This window comes from Oncorhynchus keta, chromosome 5 (assembly GCF_023373465.1).
Source record: "Oncorhynchus keta strain PuntledgeMale-10-30-2019 chromosome 5, Oket_V2, whole genome shotgun sequence".
NCBI classification, from domain to species: Eukaryota; Metazoa; Chordata; class Actinopteri; order Salmoniformes; family Salmonidae; genus Oncorhynchus; species Oncorhynchus keta.
This window is the reverse complement of record NC_068425.1, coordinates 19,063,731-19,084,252: the sequence shown is the minus strand read 5'-3', so window position 1 is coordinate 19,084,252 and position 20,522 is coordinate 19,063,731. Positions and strand designations below refer to the sequence as shown.

At 42.3% G+C, this 20,522-nt stretch overlaps 2 protein-coding genes across 7 annotated transcripts in view; both read right to left on the bottom strand.

Annotated features, from left to right (window-relative positions):
- LOC118384612 (myosin-9-like) overlaps window positions 1–5,321 on the bottom strand; it is a 31,885-nt gene extending 26,564 nt beyond the window's left edge. For both annotated transcript variants that reach the window (XM_052518953.1, XM_052518954.1), the window contains exon 1: window positions 5,072–5,321. The gene's annotated coding sequence lies outside the window, so the exon portion shown is untranslated. The remainder of the gene's footprint in view (window positions 1–5,071) is intronic.
- An 8,782-nt stretch (window positions 5,322–14,103) lies between these two features.
- LOC118380542 (thioredoxin, mitochondrial-like) lies at window positions 14,104–20,491 on the bottom strand. 5 transcript variants are annotated; one of them, XM_035767530.2, is made up of 5 exons: window positions 20,384–20,491; window positions 19,567–19,829; window positions 17,386–17,418; window positions 15,302–15,425; window positions 14,104–15,014 (listed from the first exon to the last, which is right to left on the bottom strand). In XM_035767530.2, the coding sequence occupies exons 2-5, from the start codon at window positions 19,827–19,829 to the stop codon at window positions 14,898–14,900; spliced, it is 537 nt and encodes a 178-aa protein (XP_035623423.1). In that variant the 5' UTR covers window positions 20,384–20,491; the 3' UTR covers window positions 14,104–14,897. The 5 variants fall into 5 exon arrangements, with proteins under 5 accessions (XP_035623423.1, XP_035623420.1, XP_035623422.1 ...); XM_035767527.2 differs by lacking the exon at window positions 20,384–20,491 and adding an exon at window positions 20,194–20,340; XM_035767529.2 differs by lacking the exon at window positions 20,384–20,491 and adding an exon at window positions 20,079–20,218.
- Window positions 20,492–20,522: the final 31 nt, after the last annotated feature.

The window sequence follows — 20,522 nt, the reverse complement described above, 5'->3', positions numbered from 1 at the left end:
TTTGGTTCTGTTTCATGAGCTGAAATAAGTTTGCAGAAATGTTCCATATGCACAAAAAGATTCTCAAATGTGGCTACATCACTATGAGCCTTTCTCCTTCGGCAAGATAATCCACCTGACTGGTGTGGCATATCAAGAAGCTAGTTAAACAGCATGATCATTACACAGGTGCAACTTGTGTTGGGGACAACAAAAACACACTATAAATGTTAAATTGTCACACGACACAAGGTCACAGATATCTCAAGTTGAGGGAGTGTGCAATTGGCATGCTGACTGCAGGAATGTCCACCAGAAATGTTGCCAGAGAATTAAACGTTAATTTCTCTACCATAATCGGCCTCCAACATCATTTTAAAGAATTTTTGCAGTACGTCCAAATGGCATCCCAACCGCAGACCATGTATGGCATAGTGTGGATGAGCGGTTTGCTGATGTCAACATTGTGAACACCCCATAGTGGTGGTGGGGTTATGGTATGGGCAGGCAGGCATAAGCTATGGACAACGAACACAATTGCATTTTATTGATAGCAATTTGAATGCACAGACACTGTGACGAGATCCTGAGGCCCATTGTTGTGAAATTCAGCTGCCTCCGTCATCTAATGTTTCAGCACGATAATGCACAGACCCATGTCGCAAGGATCTGTATACAATTCCTGGAAGCTGAAGGACCATTTCTTCCATGGCCTGCATACTCAGACATGGCACCCATTGAGCATGTTTGGGATGCTCAGAATTGATGGGTACGACAGCATGTTCCAGTTCCACGAATATCCAACAACTTCACACAGCCATTGAAGAGGAGCGGGACGACATTCCACAATCAACAGCCTGATCAATCCTATACAAATGAGATGTGTCACACTGCACGAGGCAAATTGTGGTCACACCAGATACTGACTGGTCCTCTGATCCACCCCCCACCTATTTGTTTTTTTAAGGCATCTGTGACCAACCAATGCATATAAGTCTTCCCAGTCATATGAAATCCATAGATTAGGGCCTAATTAATTTATTTCAGTTGACCGATTTCTTTATATGAAATGTAACTCAGTAAAATCTTGGAAATTGTTTCATGTTGCTTTATTTTTGTTCACTATAAATTAAAAAGGACAACTATCCCCCCACCCAGCATAGGCCTGGCATGTATCATAAACAAAGCAGCAATCAGTGTTGCCACAGTTAAGTCCAGAGAAGTGAGAACAAGCCTTGTTTGTTTGTAACCCCAGTCATAGATTAGTCATTTCCTGCCATTGTTGCATTCAGTGGAACCCTACAGGTGTGCACTGTGAGGGAGAGGATGGGAAGGGGGCCCAAAATATGTGGTATGGAGAAATTGACAGAATGGAGAAGGAGGAAGGAAAGAAACAAGCAAGCAAACAGTAGAATACACCTAGTAGTGGGATTTGCACTAGGCCTTTTTAGCTGATACATTGGGTGTCCCTGCCAAGTTGACCAAGCCGATTGACCCAATTGAAATCACGTTTTTCAAACCAGACTGAACTAAGGAATGAGTGTATTACATATAAAGAGATGGAAGTTTATAGCGAGAGTAATGGCACTAAAATAAGTTCGAAAGAGGTTGACTGGCAAGCCAGCCGCAGTAAAATATGACTCAAATCTGAATCAGAGAGCAGAGATGTATGCACGCACGTAATATCCTGTGTTTGATGTCTGCATTACTAAGAACCCATGATATCAAACTTGTTTTATTAAAAGTAGTGATGTGAAAAATGTACTTGAACTTGATTTAAAAACTCCAGTATTTTTCCTTCATAGCTTGTTCCCCATCTTATTAAATAGGGAGCCAATTTGTTTATAGGACTTTTATTTCCATAATCCATTTCTCATGCTATCACTTGCATCTCAGCAGCATACATATGGTGAGCAATATGTTTGGACCGTCAAAACCCAATAATTATTCATATTTATTTTTTAAAATCACTGACCAAATCGTAATACATATTCAATTGTGAGAAACACAATACATATCATATCAGCACCCGAGTATCATGAAAATATTGTGAGGTCCCTGGCAATTCACAGCCCTATTTTAAAGATGGAATCCGTATGAGGGGAAACCGCTCTACTGTCCTCCCCAGCACCGTCGTTATCGTTTTGTGAATGTAACAGAGGTGAGGTGCATCGAGCAGTGTAGTTAAAAAAGGTTGCAGTACATATTCTGCTGTTGTATCACACAATGGTCTGATGAAGACACTTGTTTACAGTAACTTTGTTGTAATATCCCAATCTGACATGACAGTGTCACCATTAAGGATTCAAGCTTTAAGAGAATGTGCCCCATGTTTATATGCTGATCTGTGGCTATGAGCAGGTCTGTCTGTATACATTACTCAAATGATAGACTCATGTGGATGATTGACCTTTGCCTTCTACTTGCCTCTTTCACTGGAGATTTACTGTACATTATGCGAGAAGGCTCATAAATATCATTGTAGCATAAACTGCAGTCCTGTCCAGATGATGACCTTTGATCAAATACATCTGATCTGCTGTAGCTAGTTGAATTATCGGGCCTAAAATGAATATAAAATGAGGATTGTTTACTTAGTGAAATTACCTAATTGTAATGGTATGGTAAAATGTAGGGCTCATTTTTTTCTGGATTATCAGCAAGCATTTGCCCATGTTAATGTCCCTCATCACTGAAAGGGCAACTATCGTCCTGTAAATCACCTGACAGAAACACCTTGGGACTGACTGATGGCATCAACTCAAGAATCACAGCTACCACTGAACCTTGGATAACTGTGGGTCCCTTTTGTGCCACGGTGGCCTTGACCCAAATGTTTCCAATTGAAACAAAAGCAAGTTGGTTCTACAGTAATCTACCTTAGCCAGGATGTCTGCATCCTAGCTGGCCTTAAACACCTTAACAGGCATTTGTCCTGTATGATTTTAAGCAGACTTTTAGGCTAGACTACATATGGATCAAATGTGGTCGACCCACTGTTCATGAACTGGATACATTCTAGTAGGGACATCATTGAAACAGTCAAATGTAAGAGGATCGCGACAAGTTAGACTAATCAGTTTATATCTAATAATAATGGTGAATGCCTTTCCAATGAGCAATGTTGAAATCCAGAGGATTCTTTTCAGATGCTGCCAGGGGTTTTATTCACAGTTCAGTGCAGTGAAAGCACAAACAGGAAATTATGTTATCATGACAGGAACAAAACCCTATCTATTGAAATAGAAAGACACCGGAGAGACCAAGGATGTATGCAAGAAAGTCATGAACTTGACTTTGCATACTGTTGCCTTCAAAAGACAGGAACCCTGTTCTAAGACACAGGCCTGTGTTTCACTTGAAATAACATGTTTGAATTAATGGGCATGATATTCAAATGTGGCCATATCTGTGGGGCAGATATTCACTCAATGCAGTGGGAACAGACTTTTGCACAGGCCTAGACTGAGCCATGTTCCTATATCAGGAGAATTGCCCACGCTGACTGGAGAAGCATGTGTAATTTGTGAGACCCGGATTGCCTGACGACTCAAACTGAATTCTTCCTGTGCTCTATATTTGCTACACTTCAGCTCGAGTCTGCCAACGTTGAAGTCGTTTGTGGTGGAAAAACCAACTTGCTTTTCCCAGTGATTTGATCATCTCAAAACAAAAAAAACAGTATCAAAGCCAATGACACTTTCAAAATGCTCTGGTTCTGGCCCAAACCATTGGTTTCCGGGACCAATCAGAATGTTAAAACGAGTTTGTGTTCTAGTAACCTAACTAGCAAGTGTAAAAGAAACTCCTGAAACTAGATCCCCTACATACTGGTCTTGATTAGAAAACAAAACTTATGGAGAGATTCTCTTCTGTAATGTTCAACCAATCCGATAAATGTGTAGGAGGAGTAAAGATGGAGTCACATTGTTAACGTCCAAAAGTGAAAATGGCATCACAGATGCTTTCCATTCACCCTGAAAACACCCTTGTTGGGGACTCTGATTTCTAGAATGCTAGCCTCTGCGTTGGGGAGGTACTCCGATCCAGACTCACTGTGGAGAAAAAACTAAATGTCAATGGGCGTGGCGTAGTGTTTACCCGGAGCAACGAGTTTGGGTAGCCAGGCAAAGTCCCTGAGGTCGAAATAATCGGAATCAAAGTACTGCAGCAATCTATAATTTCACAACACAAAACACTGACTAACCAAACCCAAATTACTGACAAAGCACTTAAATAGACTGGGGTCATTGCATATATAATGTCTGGTCGTGTAACAAGGTTCACTAGGCCTACCGAGTAAAGTGAATCTACTCCAATTTAGTTCAATTACTTAAGCCAAGATAGATACATTCTCCTAACTCTCAGAAAAAAATACATTAACTGCACACGACTGGTTAGATTGCCATTTCACGCATAATGAGTTCATTGGAGTGTAGGGTGAAATGCATGAGACATGCAAACAAATTAAATGACGTAGAGCTAAAGCATATATCGAACAGGAAGCGTGGACGTACACAGCGAATCAATTAAAGAGTGACGTAATGGTGCGCAACAACACTCGCGGGGTACGTTAGCCTACAAACTTGTTTGCTTGCCCCGCGACTGATCACACAGCGAGACCTAAACAATAAAACATGTTAATCCGCGATGAAATAGACACGCAAAAAGGGTTCTAACAGGACCTTGCTTATAGTTGATCCGTTCCATTATTTAGCGTTACTTTTCATTCCCTCCCTTTCTACATCTCATTCATGCGAATCACTTCCTGTAGTTAGCAAGTTAGCTTACGTTACATGCAACATTTTCTCGCCATTGCGTCTTTAGTCGCTGATTTAATTTTGCTGTGACACCGCGCCTGGTAAAATGAAACTACTTTCCACCTTAAATTGTATAAACTATGTACACAAAAAAAGTTAACAATTCATACATCTGGGTTATGAGGTCCCACCCAGTGAGGTGATGAAGTTGCTGTTCTCGTCCTTCCTGGTTAGGTACACTTGCTCACCGCTAGACACAAGCATGTGAAGAGCCAAGGCTGAAGGAAATGAGAATGTAGCTAGAATAGATATCTAGCTAGCGGGACTATTACCTGCTGTTGAGATGCAGAGGCTTTTGGGGTTGGCTAGCTACAACCGGTGGCTGAGTCTGGCTTCGTGTCGCCGCGAAACAAACTTATTTTCAGTCGACAGCAGCCTCGCAAAGAACTCGGATCAGACTATAGTGTTCTCTTCTTCCCTCTCTTGCTCTCCCTCACTCTCTTTTTTTCTCTTTCCTTTTCCTTCTCTCTTCCACTAGCTAGTTAAATTCGCTCTTTGCGTTGTCAGTCGGGGTGCGGTCCAGAGGAGGCGGGGCCTATATGTTATGTCTCCGCCCTCCCAGCTTCTCCCAGCCAATGTTATAATAATCCTTACCGTCTGGGCCAATAATGTTATTGAAGGGGCGTTTCCCAGTGAACGAACAAGTGCCACTGGGCAAAAAAATCATGAACATGAAATAGTTGAGGGGAGGAGAAGGGGGGCACAGATAAGGTGGTGTTTTAATGAAGGAGGTATGTGCACTGTAAGGATTTTTATGACCATATAAGTACCAGTCCATTCAGGATGGGCTACATCATCCAGGTTATCCCCTTGTGTCATTCGAATGGGGCTAGACTGGGGCTGCTTTGAAGCTCACAGACACTGCTTAGAGAGAACCTACCAAGCTTCATGTCAAGGAATCTACCACTACACAAACTGGGCTATAACTGTAGCCTACTGTTTTACTCTTTATCCATTTACCTTTATTTTGACAGGTAAGTTAACTGAGAAAACATTTTCAGTTAGTGATAGTATTACCATCACCACACTAATAATAGTGATATTTAGGGACACAGAAACACTATTGTCCGGAGAAACATAGTGAAACTGAAACCACACTGAGGCATAATAAATGTAGGTGTATGTGCATATGAAAATGCACACCAAATAGACAAACAACAATTCACATGATTTTTCCACCCTAAGAAAAAAAAGGTAAATTGCATTACATTGGTCAATAGCATTCCACGTGACAGAAACTTGACCTGTGCAAAGCACTTATTGTGTGATTGTGTGAATTGATATGTTTCAGATTATTGACAGGTAGACCTGGTCCACAGGGAAGTGTCTATTGTCAAACAAAAAACTATGTACAATGCTGATAACATAGAAAGCTGTCAACAGTGTCTTGCTGAATGATCAAGAATCTTCCAGGAAATATAAAAATGGACAAAAACAATAACAACTGAAAGAAGGAAGGTAGATTCAACAAACACAGGTGCTTTCCTGTTGAGGTGCAAAAGCCCACTCAGCTTTTTACCGTCAGGGGCCGTCTTCTGGACATCTTTTTCGGTCCTGTCCGGACCGACGGTCTTTTTTAGGTATTTTTTTGGTGCGGTCCAGAATGGCCTTGATTTCAACGTCTATGGACGTTGATTTTTGACAATAGACACTTCCCTGTGTATCAAGTCTATCTGAACCAATCATAGACGTCTACACTGAGTGTATAAAACATTAGGAACACCTTCCTAATATTTAGTTGCACCCCCTTTTGCCCTCAGAACAGCCTCAATTCTTCATGGCATGGACTCTTCAAGGTGTCAAAATGGTTCCACAGGGATGCTGGCCCATGTTGACTCCAATGCTTCCCACAGTTGTGTCAAGTTGGCTAGACATCCTTTGGGTGGTGGACCATTCTTGATAAATACAGGAAACTGTTGCGTGTAAAAAAACCCAGCAGCATTGCAGTACTTGACACAAACCGTTGCACCTGGCACCTTACTACCATACACCGTTCAAAGGCACTTAAATAGTTTGTCTTACCCATTCACCCTCTGAATGGCACACATACACAATCCATGTCTCAATTGTCTCCAGGCTTAAAAAGTATTCTTTAACCTGTCTCCTCCCCTTCATCTACACTGATTGAAGTGGATTTAACAAGTAACATCAATAAGGGATCATAGCTTTCACCTGATCAGTCTGTGTCATATACACTCAGTGTATATTTGGTTCATGGTCCTTGATTTCAACGTCCACAGATGTCCGGACCGGCCTATACTTGGGCCAAACATAGAAGTGTATAATTGGTTAAGATTTGGTCTCGTCCGAATAGGCCATGATTTGGGCCAAACATAGATGTTCAGATTTTGTCCGGTCCAGCCTTGATTTAGCCCAAACATAGACGTCTATAATTGGTCCAGATTTGGTCCGTCCCATATCAGATCTAATCTGAACCAATCATCGGCATCTATGTTTCACAAGTTTGATCAGCACATTACATCACAGTAGATCACAGCAGTGTAAGGTATATTACAGTACACAATACAGTAAAGACAAGTAAAGTATAGTGCACTGTATTTTACCCTTCTTTACTCTAATGTACTCTACTCTACTGAACGAAACTGTACTGTACTCTACTGAATTAAACTATACTGTACTCTACTGCACTGTACTCTACTGAATTAAACTCTATTGTATAGTACTGTACTCTACTGAATTAAACTATACTGTACTGTAGTTTATGCTACTGTACTAAACTCTACTGTACTAAATTAAACTCTACTGTACTGTGCTCTACTGAATTAAACTATACTGTACTCTACTCTAATGAATTCAACTCTACTGTACTGTACTCTACTGAATAAAACTCTACTCTCCTGTACCATACAGTACTGTATCGTACTGTACTGTATTCTTCTGTGTTCTACTGTACTAAACTGCCATACAGTACTGTGATGTTCAAACCTGTGAAACATAACCTAGACGTCTGTGATCCTCGTTCAGATTTGAATTTGGTCCACAAGACCACATTTGTACTTGTTTGTGGGCGGAGTTCATTAGAATAATATCCAGCATGCTTTGCACACGTCTTGTTAAATTTACATTTTAGTCATTCAGTAGACGTTGTTATCCATAGTAACTTAAAGTCAGTGCATTCAACTAAGGTAGATAAACAATTACATATCACAGTCATGGCAATAAAACAAATCTGTAACCAATCTCTGTAAATTACATATTTTCACATTTTGGAAAACATGTACTGGAAATGTCACGTTTTTTACTTTTTCAACACCTAAGATGCACCTGATTTCAACATCTGGAAAAATGTTTATTTTTGACATCTGGAATATACGTCTTCTAACCTTCCATTCAGCACCTGAAATGCATGTGATGTCAACATCTGGGAAATACTTATTTCATTGTAATTTTGCTTACTGAGAGTAGTCTAGATACAGTAGCTGAGATTGCTAAAACTATGGCTGTAGTGAGAAGGGCAAGTTTTGCCCCCACTGGAAGCCAAGAGATGTACAGCAGGCTGAAAAAGTGGAGAGAACCAGATTCACTCCCAAGTAGAGCACTGCTGTGTGTATGTATGTGTGTGTGTGGGTGTACCAAGGCTGCACAGTCTAGGCATATCCAGATCTCTGGACAAGTTTGCCTGGAAAGGAACCTTAAAATAACAATACTGGAAAACATAAGACAACAATTTCAACTTCATGGTTAAGTGATGGGGGAAGGGCTGGAATTGGGGGTAGAGAAGCATAAGTGAAGAATGAGACTATGAAAGGATGAAAAAGAAAGAGGGGATGATATGAGCTGATGGATGCTAAGAGGGTAGAGAGCGTAAGTACATAGAGAGTGGTTCAGTACCACGTCTACCTAGTCATTCCATTGTGTTCCCCTGAGATCTGGAGAAGGTGAGACAGTCTGCCGGAACAAAGGCATTGGACCAGTGTACAGGCCACTAACAGCAGGGAGACAATACCCTTTGCAAAGGAAAAAGGAAACGTGGCAAAGGAAATACATTGAAGAAATGCCCAGGTGAAAATGAGCATGGTGGAACAAGGAGAAAAGGGATAGAATAAAGATGAAAGAGGAAGAATAAGGTAATTTAATACTTTGCACTCCTGACCTCACTCGTTCTCATCTTCACTCTCTCCTAGGGGTGACGCCGGCTCTGTACGCGTTCCAAATGACCTGAATGTGAAACAGATGATGTTGTGACCTCATTGGATAAACAAGGGTTACACACAACCAACATTGGCAAAAACATCCTCGACACAGGTGACATCAACATATTGACATACACAACCTATATCTCATGTGCACTTAACAGAAGCAGTCTGGGTAAACAGCTTTATTAAAACCATAGGATGACATAACGATTATTAGAGAAAGGAGTTTTTCCAGACCACACAATATGATCAGCAAAAAATCAGGACCCTAGATATAGCCTAGCACTAACTAAAAGGATGAGCCAATAAAGGTAGAATGTCTGTTGATAACAAGCAGAGAAATATGTTCAATGTTCAATATTATACTGTTCAATGTGTCAGCAGGTGTGGAATATCTCTGTGTTCAGGGGAAAATAATAAAGAAGGAAAATATATTTGAAAATATATATATCTAAAATAACAAACTCAGCAAGAAAAGAAACGTCCCTTTTTCAGGACCCTGTCTTTCAAAGATAATTCGTAAAAATCCAAGTAACTTCACAGATCTTCATTGTAAAGGGTTGTAAACACTGTTTCCCATGCTTGTTCAATGAACCATAAACAATGAACATGCACCTGTGGAACGGTCGTTAAGACACTAGCAGTTTACAGACGTTAGGCATTTAAGGTCACAGTTATGAAAACTTAGGACACTTAAAGAGGCCTTTCTACTGACTCTGAAAAACACCAAAAGAAAGATGCCCAGGGCCCCTCCCTGCTCATCTGTGTGAACGTGCCATAGGCATGCTGCAAGGAGGCGTGAGGACTGCAGATATGGCCAGGGCAATAAATTGCAATGTCTGTACTGTGAGATGCCAAAGAAAGCGCGACAGGGAGACAGGATGGACAGCTGATCGTCCTCACAGTGGCAGACCACGTGTAACAACACCTGCACAGGATCGGTACATCCGAACATCACACCTGCGGGACAGGTACACGATGGCAACAACAACTGCCCGAGTTACACCAGGAATGCACAATTCCTCCATCAGTGCTCAGACTGTCTGCAATAGGCTGAGGGAGGCTGGACTGAGGACTTGTAGGCCTGTTGTAAGGCAGGTCCTCACCAGACATCACCGACAACAACATCGCCTATGGGCACAAACCCACCGTCGCTGGACCAGACAGGACTGGCAAAAAGTGCTCTTCACTGATGAGTCGCGGTTTTGTCTGACCAGGGCCAACTTGCGGGTGCCTTGGTGGAAGAGTGGGGTAACATTTCACAGCAAGAACTGGCAAATCTGGTGCAGTCCATGAGGAAGAGATGCACTGCAGTACTTAATGCAGCTGGTGGCCACACCAGATACTGACTGTTACTTATGATTTTGACCCCCCCTTTGTTCAGGGACACATTATTCCATTTATGTTAGTCACATGTCTGTGGAACTTGTTCATTTTATGTCTCAGTTGTTGAATCTTGTTATGTTTATTCAAATATTTACACGTTACGTTTGCTGAAAAAAAACATTTTTTTTTTTGCTGAGTTTATATAGTGGATTGGAAATGATGCAGACAATTACATGATAGAAGCCAACATCTATCTGCAATATTAAAGCTAATCTACCCCCTAATGACATTTTTTTTAAGCAGAAAAACATGGTTAATGTTCGACTTGTTCAACGTTATACTGTTCTGTGTGGAATGTGTCTGTGTTTGTTCCTGCATATTTTGCAACTGTGCATCACATATAGCACACGACGACCCTGACAAACATGCCATGTAGTTGGAAAAATCAATACATCGCTCAGTTGGGAAAAACAAGGAATTTTGCCCGGGGGTCAAGGGTCTCCTCTGAGCATTACCAGATGCTGAGGGAGCAGAAAGGAAGGGATTTGGGAAAGATATGTGCAGCCGCCCATCCAGACCTAATCTTAGTTCTACATCATACTCTGCACAATCATAGTCACAACAGGAGTGACAGGACACAACAAAGTGATTTGGGCCCAGACGGCAGCAACGAGGGATTAAAACAGAAGACAAGCAGCCTATAACTAAGAGTAGATAACCAAATATGGAGACACACTCCTGACCTCACTGTCCCTTCTCCCTTGCTATGACAGTCTCTCTCTCTTTCACCTGCAGTTGTAATAGCAACCGGGTGTGTCTGTAATTTTGGGTCTGTAAAGTCACATCATCTGCTCTGAAAGAAAGGAACCCATTGACTCGCACAATGTGAACAGGCTGGTATGAGTTCATTGAGCTCTTTTACACACCAATAGCTTCTGTGAATTCATGTGTGTGTATTCATATGTGAGAGTAATGTGTGTGGGCCAGCCTGCATGTGTGTCAGATTTATAAGTGATTGGAGTGCTGTATCCTGTTCATTCCAGATAAAAACCATATCTAAACATGGTGTGACACATATTAAGCATACAATACATTTGAATATGAGCCTAACGGCTATCTGTAGAAACACATTGTTTTGATTGTCAGCATCCAGCACCTTACTGTTGTTTTACACCATTCACCAATAATGTCAAACCCCCTGCCAAAACTATTTACGCAGCTCACTTAAATTTAGCCAGCTTGTCTTGACATGACAGAGTATGGCTGTGTGATAGTATTTTTGTGTGTCCTTAAATGGCATAGAGCATCCCTGAGGGGCAATGTCCAAACACAACCGCAAAGTAATTAAAAACAGCTCCAGCATGCCAAATATGCTCTCATGAAATTATAGTAGTTGAACACATGGCAATTTATTCCTTCTTTTGTCCTTTTCAGCATCCCTCGCGTCTTCCCTTCCCCAGTAATCAGTGCACAGGAAAGGGTGATAAGACAGACCCATGTTTACTCACAAAATACTGGAATGTAGAGAGAAGGGGGGGGCTCCTTTTCTTTCATATTCTCTTTCCCACTCAGCAGTAATCAACTCTCATAGCCAAAATATAAGTTCAGATCATGTATACAGTATGTATAAAAAGTATACATTGCTCATTGAGGCAGCAGGTAGCCTAGTGGTTAGAGCATTGGGTCAGTAACCGAGAAGTTGCTAAATCGAATCCCCAGCAGACAAGGTAAAAATCTGTAGTTCTGCCCCTGAATAAGGCAGTTAACCCACGGTTCCTAGGCCCTCATTGTAAATAAGAATTGGTTCTTAACTGACTTGCCTAGTTAAATAAAGGTTAAATATAAAATAAATGTACATGGTGAGGAAAAGGTGGGGGTGATAAAGAGAAACAGTGTCTGCTTTGTGTATAGTAAATTTACATTTGTCTGGAACAGAATGGACATTCAACAAGCTGGAGGGTGATATGTGCTTGAAATATAAATAGAGCTAAGTATTTACTATAAACACAGAATACTCTTGGGCTGTGCCAGGTATGGCCGTTGTTACAGCATCACACACATTCCAAAGGCATTTTGACTATGTGGCACAGGCAGGGCCAGTCAAATTATCCCACAACAAACATTACAAGTTTTAGAGTATGAGAAAAGCAGAGAGAGATGGCAGAGGAATTCTGCAACTCTCCCTTCTCAGCCCGTTTGTTCAGCAGTCACTGGCTTCCCCAGTCTTTTTTGCCTTATATGGTAACAGAGTGGTTAAGAGAGAGAGAGAGACAGCGGGAGCGAGGATGGAGGTGTGGTCTATTGTTTTTGGCGGAAGAGGTGTAGGGTTACACTACTCATGAACCTTTCCAGCATTCCGTCATCTCTTCACCTCATTCCTATGACTAATGTCACGTTCATAAACAAGTGGGAGGTGGGAATTTACCAGTTGTGAAGTCGTAAATACAAGGTGGATGCATTCATGTGCTTTGAACTTGTTGAGAAACGCTGATTGGCTAATGACCAACAAGCTGCATAAACCAAAAACTAAAACTACAGCTATAATGCTTGTAAAGAAATCATAGTGTTCAAAAACCTTATTAATAGATTGCTTTTTATAAAATGTTTTGTTATTGCATTTATCTGGTGAAAATGCTGTTAACGAGGTCATTTCTTTAGTAGTTGATGTCAGAGGTTAGCATGTGGGAAAAGTGGGAGCTCAAGATGATAGACGAGTTTCCCACTAGTGATTACCAGTTGAAGGGGCTTAAAAGTGGATTTTTCCCAGACATATGTGGTAAATTCTCATTTCCCACTTGGTTACAAACACAGCACAAGTCAGACAAAGAGTAGTTAAAGGCCCAATGCAGCCTTCTTATATCAATAGCAAATAATTTCAGGGTAACAATTAAGTACCTTACTGTAATAGATTTTCATTAGAACTCTCTTTGGAACTCTTTGTTATTAGTCTAGTAACTAATTTACTGCAGTGTGGGAATGACCCTGTGTGTTGTCATGTGCGACGGAATGACAACTGGAGAGGGGGAGTCAGAGCCAGGTGCCTACCTAGACAGCTTGGTGGTGTTGGGGGTGGGGTAGAGAGGGCTAATTTAGAGGAGTTAAGTGGAGGCTGGGGTGGGGCATGCTTCAGCCTGCCACACCATCACACTGATGAGAGGGGGGTGAAACAAGTAAAGATAGACAGAAACAGAGACAGACTGATTAAATAGAAACTGAAGTAAAGGATAAAACTGAAAATACAGGATGGAGAGAGACATGAAATGGAAAAGAGAAACTGAATGGGGGATAAATAGGCCGTCATTGTAAATAAGAATTTGTTCTTAATTGACTTGCCTCATTAAATAAAAATAAATATTTAAATGAGAAGGAAAAGAATGTGGCAAGGTAGCTATAGACAGAAGACTATTCCAGCTCATTAGGGCCATACAGAAGTTTGTCAGTAATGGTGAGATCACACCCATTCTACTAGAAATAAATATGTAAATTAATCTGCGTGACAGAAAACATCCCTGCCTCCCATACAAACAAACATCACACCATCATCCTTAGTCAACATTCCATCACCACTCCCCAACTAGACTGCCCCCATAGTTAACCAGGGAATAACATGGCTGAAATATTACCACAACTGATTAGATGTAAACTTCATAGTTGGCATACCCCCGAAAATAAAATGATAAAGAATATTATTTTACAGCTAAAGAAGTCATATATAGGTCTAAAGTCCTCCAATATTACTATGAAACCACTTCCTCATGATTCTTAGTCCTTTACCGCATGTAATAGTAGACCACAAACCAATTCACACTCCAAATATAGAACACCTTTAATATATTTTATTTATTCTCTTGGTCATATTACATAGTTTGAAATAAAATCTCAATCGAACCCATATAACCATATTTGTGTTTCCCGATTATCTCAAATTTCTCAGTCAAAACCAAGAGACAGACTGAGAAACTCGTACACAGATACATCCATCCAACTCACATTAGGCATAATGGTGTAAAATGATGGTGCAGCCAACAATGCTTGGGGAAGGCCACACTCGAGTGGACTAAGCAGGAACTGCAAGGAGAGCGTCATCACAGCTCATTCACCAATATCACATTTCTTGTTAACGTCCCTCCCCACTTAATGCTAAACGACTTGTACCCGTACAATGCAGTAAAGTACAGCAGTGCAGTTGCCCACCATAAACAATTATTGTAGTAAACTGGTACACTGGCTCAGGCTGCTCTACCAGTTTCCACAGGGTGGGGCCATTATATTACAGGTTGGGGCCATTACATTACAGGTTGATGGAGGGAGGAAACCGCTGCAAGATGGGAGCATTATATGAGTAAAGAGGGGAATTGAAGTTCACACAAGCACACACCCATCACTAGACAATAGACAGACAGAATAATACAAAGCAGAGAGGTTAGGGATGGGTGTGAGCGTGTGCCTGTTTTTCAGGTGGGGTTGTGGTCAAGTGGGGTTGTGGTCAAGTGGTGGGTGGGTTGTTAGTTGTTTTAAACAGGTTCAACATGGCCATGAAGCACTGAGGACCAGGCCAGGCTCAGACAACAATGGGGTCATAAGGGGTTTGATCACAGGGATGTGATTGACATGTTCATTGTCCAACAAGCTTGCTGACAAACGAGTCTAGCGCCTCATCATCTTTGATTCCCACAAACTGGTCGATGACATCACCTCCTCGCATGGCGATTACCGTGGGGACCGCCGATACCTGTAGAGAGAAGTAGAGGTCAGTAACCACAATGACATCAGTCAAAGGCACTGTTCCAGAACAAAATTCATCCTTCCTTCCTTCCTTCCTTCCTTCCTTCCTTCCTTCCTTCTAGTAATCCCTGATCTGATCTGACTGGGTTGCTGTAAGCTATTTAGTGGAATTCCTGCTTTCACAAATCCCGCCATTTTAGATCAAGAATTACTTCAAGAAAGGGAGGAAAGAAGGTCACATTTTCTAACTAACATTTACAATATAAATCAATAATGTCAACAGCTTCCACTTACCCCATATTCAATGGCCAAGTCTGTGTGATCGTCTATGTCGACCTTTGCCATGGCAACTTTGCCTTTCTGTTTGGCGACAGCTTTCTCTAATCTTGGCCCCAGTATCTTGCAGGGACCACACCACCTTCATAGAACAAACATGGGATTTCTGGTTAGAACTAATAATACTGAATGCATTTGTGAAATTTCAATCAAAAGTCTCCACAAAATATATAACACATATACACAGCTCAAAAGAATAAAAGGGAACACTTAAGCACAATGTAACTCCAAGTCAATCACACTTCTGTGAAATCAAACTGTCCACTTAGGAAGCAACACTGATTGACAATACATTTCACATGCTGTTGTGCAAATGGAATAGACAACAGGTGGAAATTATAGGCAATAAGCAAGACACCCCCAATAAAGGAGTGGTTCTGCAGGTGGGGACCAGACCACTTCTCAGTTCCTATGCTTCCTGGCTGATGTTTTGGTCACTTTTGAATGCTGGCGGTGCTTTCACTCTCGTGGTTGCATGAGACGGAGTCTACAAACCACACAAGTGGCTCAGGTAGTGCAGCTCATCCAGGATGGCACATCAATGCGAGCTGTAGCAAGAAGGTTTGCTGTGTCTGTCAGCGTAGTGTCCAGAGCATGGAGGCGCTACCAGGAGACAGGCCAGTACACCAGGAGACGTGGAGGAGGCCGTAGGAGGGCAACAACCCAGCAGCAGGACCGCTATCTCCGCCTTTGTGCAAGGAGGAGCAGGAGGAGCACTGCCAGAGCCCTGCAAAATGACCTCCAGCAGGCCAAAAATGTGAATGTGTCTGCTCAAACGGTCAGAAACAGACTCCATGAGGGGGGTATGAAGGCCCGATGTCCACAGGTGGGGGTTGTGCTTACAGCCCAACACTGTGCAGGACGTTTGGCATTTGCCAGAGAACACCAAGATTGGCAAATTCGCCACTGGCGCCCTGTGCTCTTCACAGATAAAAGCAGGTTCACACTGAGCATGTGACAGACGTGACAGTCTGGAGACGACGTGGAGAACGTTCTGCTGCCTGCAACATCCTCCAGCATGACCGGTTTGGCGGTGGGTCAGTCATGGTGTGGGGTGGCATTTCTTTGGGGGGCCGCACAGCCCTCCATGTGCTCGCCAGAGGTAGCCTGACTGTCATTAGGTACCGAGAAGAGATCCTCAGACCCCTTGTGAGACCATATGCTGGTGCGGTTGGCCCTGGGTTCCTCCTAATGCAAGACAATGCTAGACCTCATGTGGCTGGAGTGTGTCAGCAGTTCCTGCAAGAGGAAGGCATTGATGCTATGGACTGGCCCGACCGTTCCCCAAACCTGAATCCAATTGAGCACATCTGGGACATCATGTCTCGCTCCAACGTGGCGTTGCACCACAGACTGTCCAGGAGTTGGCGGATGCTTTAGTCCAGGTCTGGGAGGAGATCCCTCAGGAGACCATCCGCCACCTCATCAGGAGCATGCCCAGGCGTTGTAGGGAGGTCATACAGGCACGTGGAGGCCACACACACACTACTGAGCCTCATTTGAACTTGTTTTAGGGATATTACATCAAAGTTGGATCAGCTTGTAGTGTGGTTTTACACTTTAATTTTGAGTGTGACACCAAATCCAGACCTCCATGGGTTGATAAATTTGATTTCCATTGATAATTTGTGTGATTTTGTTGTCAGCACATTCAACTAGGTAAAGAAAAAAGGATTTAATAAGAATATTTAATTCATTCAGATCTAGGATATGTTATTTTAGTGTTCCCTTTATTTTTTTGAGCTGTGTATATGAGTACAGAATAGAACCTGACAATAACATTAAATTGTTGCAGAGCAAGACAATGTCAACAAGTTGGCAAAAACATAAACCAGGGCAACACTAACCACCATGCATATCAAGGTCACGTGTATCATGTTTACTGTATATACATACATACAGTGCCTTGCAAAAGTATTCACCCCCCTTGGCATTTTTCCTATTTTTTTACATTACATACTGTAATTTAATTACCTTCAGAAGTCACATAATTAGTTAAATAAAGTCCACCTGTGTGCAACCTAAGTGTCACATGATCTCACCTGTTCTGAAAGGCCCAAGAATCTGCACCACCACTAAGCAGGGGGCACAATGAAGAACAATGAGCTCTCCAAACAGGTCAGGGACAAAGTTGTTGAAGTACAGATCAGTGTTGGGTTATAAAAACAAAATCTGAAACTTTGAACATCTGACAGAGCACCATTAAAGACATTATTTTTTGTAAATGGATAGAATATGGCACCACAACAAACCTGCCAAGAGAGGGCCACCCACAAACTCACGGACCATTATGTATGTACATATTCTTATTCATTCCTTCACACTTGTGTGTATAAGGTAATTGTGAAATTATTCTGAGATTACTCGTTGGATATTACTGCATTGTCGTAACAAGAAGCACAAGCATTTCGCTACACATCTGCTAACCATGTGGATGTGACAAATAAAATTTGATTTTGATTTGACCAGGCAAGGAGGGCATTAATCAGAGAGGCAACAAAGAGACTAGAGATAATCCTGAAGGAGGAGTATCTGTCCATAGGACCACTTTAAGCCGTACACTCCACAGAGCTGGGCTTTACAGAGGAGTGGCCAGAAAACAGCCATTGCTTAAAGAACAAAAAATAAGCAAACACGTTTGGTGTTTGCCAAAAGGCATGTGGGAGACTCCCCAAACATATGGAAGAAGGTACTCTGGTTAGATGAGACTAAAATTGAGCTTTTTGACCATCAAGGAAAACGCTATGTCTAGCGCAAACCCAACACCTCATCACCCCGAGAATACCATCCCCACAGTGAAGCGTGGTGGCAGCACCATGTTGTAGGGATGTTTTTCCCCATCGGCAGGGACTGGGAAACTGGTCAGAATTGAAGGAATGATGGATGCCGCTAAATATAGGGACATTCTTGAGGGAAACCTGTTTCAGTCTTCCAGAGATTTGAGACTGGGAAGGAGGTTCACCTTCCAGCAGGACAATGATCTTAAGCATACTGTTAAAGCATCCCTCGAGTGGTTTAAGGGGAAACATTTAAGTGTCTTGGAATGGCCTAGTCAAAGCCCAGACCTCAATACAATTGATAATCTGTGGTATGACTTAAAGATAGCTGTACACCAGAGGAACCCATCCAACTTGAAGGAGCCAGCGCAGTTTTGCCTTGAAGAATGGGCAAAAATCCCAGTGGCTAGATGTGCCAAGCTTATAGGAACATACCCCAAGAGACTTGCAGCTGGAATTGCCACAAAAGGTGGCTCTACAAAGTATTGACTTTGGGGGGGGGGGTGAATAGTTATGCACGCTCAAGTTCTGTTTTTTTTGTCGTAATGCTTGCTTGTTTCACAAAAAAATATTTTGAATCTTCAAAGTCATAGGCATGTGTAAATCAAATGATATTTTTTAATTTTTTTAAATGGGGGGGGGGGGGGGGTGTAAGGCAACAAAATAGGAAAAATGCCAAGGGTTGAATACTTTCGCAAGCCACTGTGTGTATTCATGCATGTATATTCATTCAGGCTGTGAATGTAATTTTCTAGAGCAGGGGTGTCAAACTCATTCCATGGAGGGCCTAGTGTCTGCTGGGGTTTGTTTTTTCCTTTCAATTAAGACCTAGACAACCAGGTGTGGGGAGTTCCTTACTAAACAGTGACCTTCATTCATCAAGCCCAAGGGAGGAGCGAAAACCCACAGGCACTTTGCCCTACATGGAATGAGTTTGACACGTTGTAGAAGAGCATGAACCCAATGTGGCTGTCCTGGCATTGCCTCTGGTTGTGTAACCTCAAATGATCTCCCTCCAATGGAAACACCATCAGATGTCAAGCCATGCAGCCAGACACATACAGTATGGGTAAGGTGCTGTTATCACACATGATATGTACTCAGTCACAACTTTCACTGTTATGCTTTAGTCTTACAATAGGAAAGCTTGTTATGCCAACTCAATATAATTGATAAATACATTCACCTGTTGGGTGCATTGTTGAAAAAGCTATGGTCAGGTTTACAAGCCTTGTTGTAAACCATCATTTGATACCTTCTATAAAAATTGTTTCCTGCTGTCTTCTCAGTTGTCTAATTCCAACAGCCAGACAGATGATTATCCATGTATTCTCTCTTAGGGGCTTTGCTTTCTCATTAGAGGGTAGTTTGTAAATGCTGTGGAGCCTAATATCCCCTCTAGGGGTCCATGAAGCATATTCATTAATTAATCTATTAGCTACTCACTGGGCATGGAAGTCAATAAGCACAGGCAGCGCACTGTTGATGACTCTCTCTGTGAAGTCCTCATGGTCCTGCACATTGAAGGAGACCTCTCTGCGGGAAGTGTGGGGCAGGGAGCGGGGCAGAGTGCGTTTGGGGTAAAGGAGGGATAGAGGGGTAGTGGATGAACGCAGAGAGGTAGAGAAGGAGGAGGTGGAGGCCGGGAGACAGCGAAGGTCTTTTACTGAGAGGGTCCAAATTCTACGGACTAGCAGCCGGTGAGCCATCTGAAATGAGACATATAGGGGGAAGAGAACAGAAGAATGATCAATCAATGTAATTTCATGTCACCATAATAGAAGACAGGGCCACTCCTCAGGCTGAGCTACTATGGTTGGACAGTGACATCAGGGGGAGGCCACCTATAGAAGACATTAATGTTTACCACCATACAGTGGTATAGGTGTGTGAGAGATGGCTGGCTTAGTGGCTATGCACAACATAAACAGCTGGGAACAAGATTCAAACTGACTGACAACTGCTGATGGGGGGAGGCAATAAACCACCACAAAGAGTTTAGTTATTTTTGTGGCTTGACCATCCAATAGAACGGCGTCGTGTTTCGCACCCATTGTGCGAGTATTTACGAACTGGGTTTAGCTTTTTCTTCGAATAACCTCCGTGTGACTTTGCCTCTCTTCCTTCTCTCTTTCCACGCGCCTGTGTTCTCCCATTATAAAACGCCCACATCCAAAAACCGGAGCAAAACTACTGCCATTACGTGCCAATGTCACCCAGAATATCATTGTAGTGGCACAGACAAATAACACAAAACACTTACCGTTCTGTACACTATCGTCCTGTATGAAGTACTTCCGTTTACAGTTCAGATTAAAGAGAACGCACAGGTTATTTGTAAATCTCATGTTTGAGCGAGTAGCGCCGCCACGAGTTAAAATGCAGAACTACAGTGGCACCAG

What these genes read in the sequence shown, in the direction of transcription:
- LOC118380542 (XM_035767527.2), bottom strand. Translation starts at nt 20,292, where the DNA reads ATGTGGGCGTTTTATAATGGGAGAACACAGGCGCGTGGAAAGAGAGAA. An exon ending in CGAAGAAAAAGCTAAACCCA is followed by an intron (nt 19,830 to 20,193) that starts GTTCGTAAATAC and finishes GTCTCATTTCAG; the next exon opens with ATGGCTCACCGGCTGCTAGT. An exon ending in CTTATTGACTTCCATGCCCA is followed by an intron (nt 17,419 to 19,566) that starts GTGAGTAGCTAA and finishes CCCCCTGCTTAG; the next exon opens with TGGTGGTGCAGATTCTTGGG.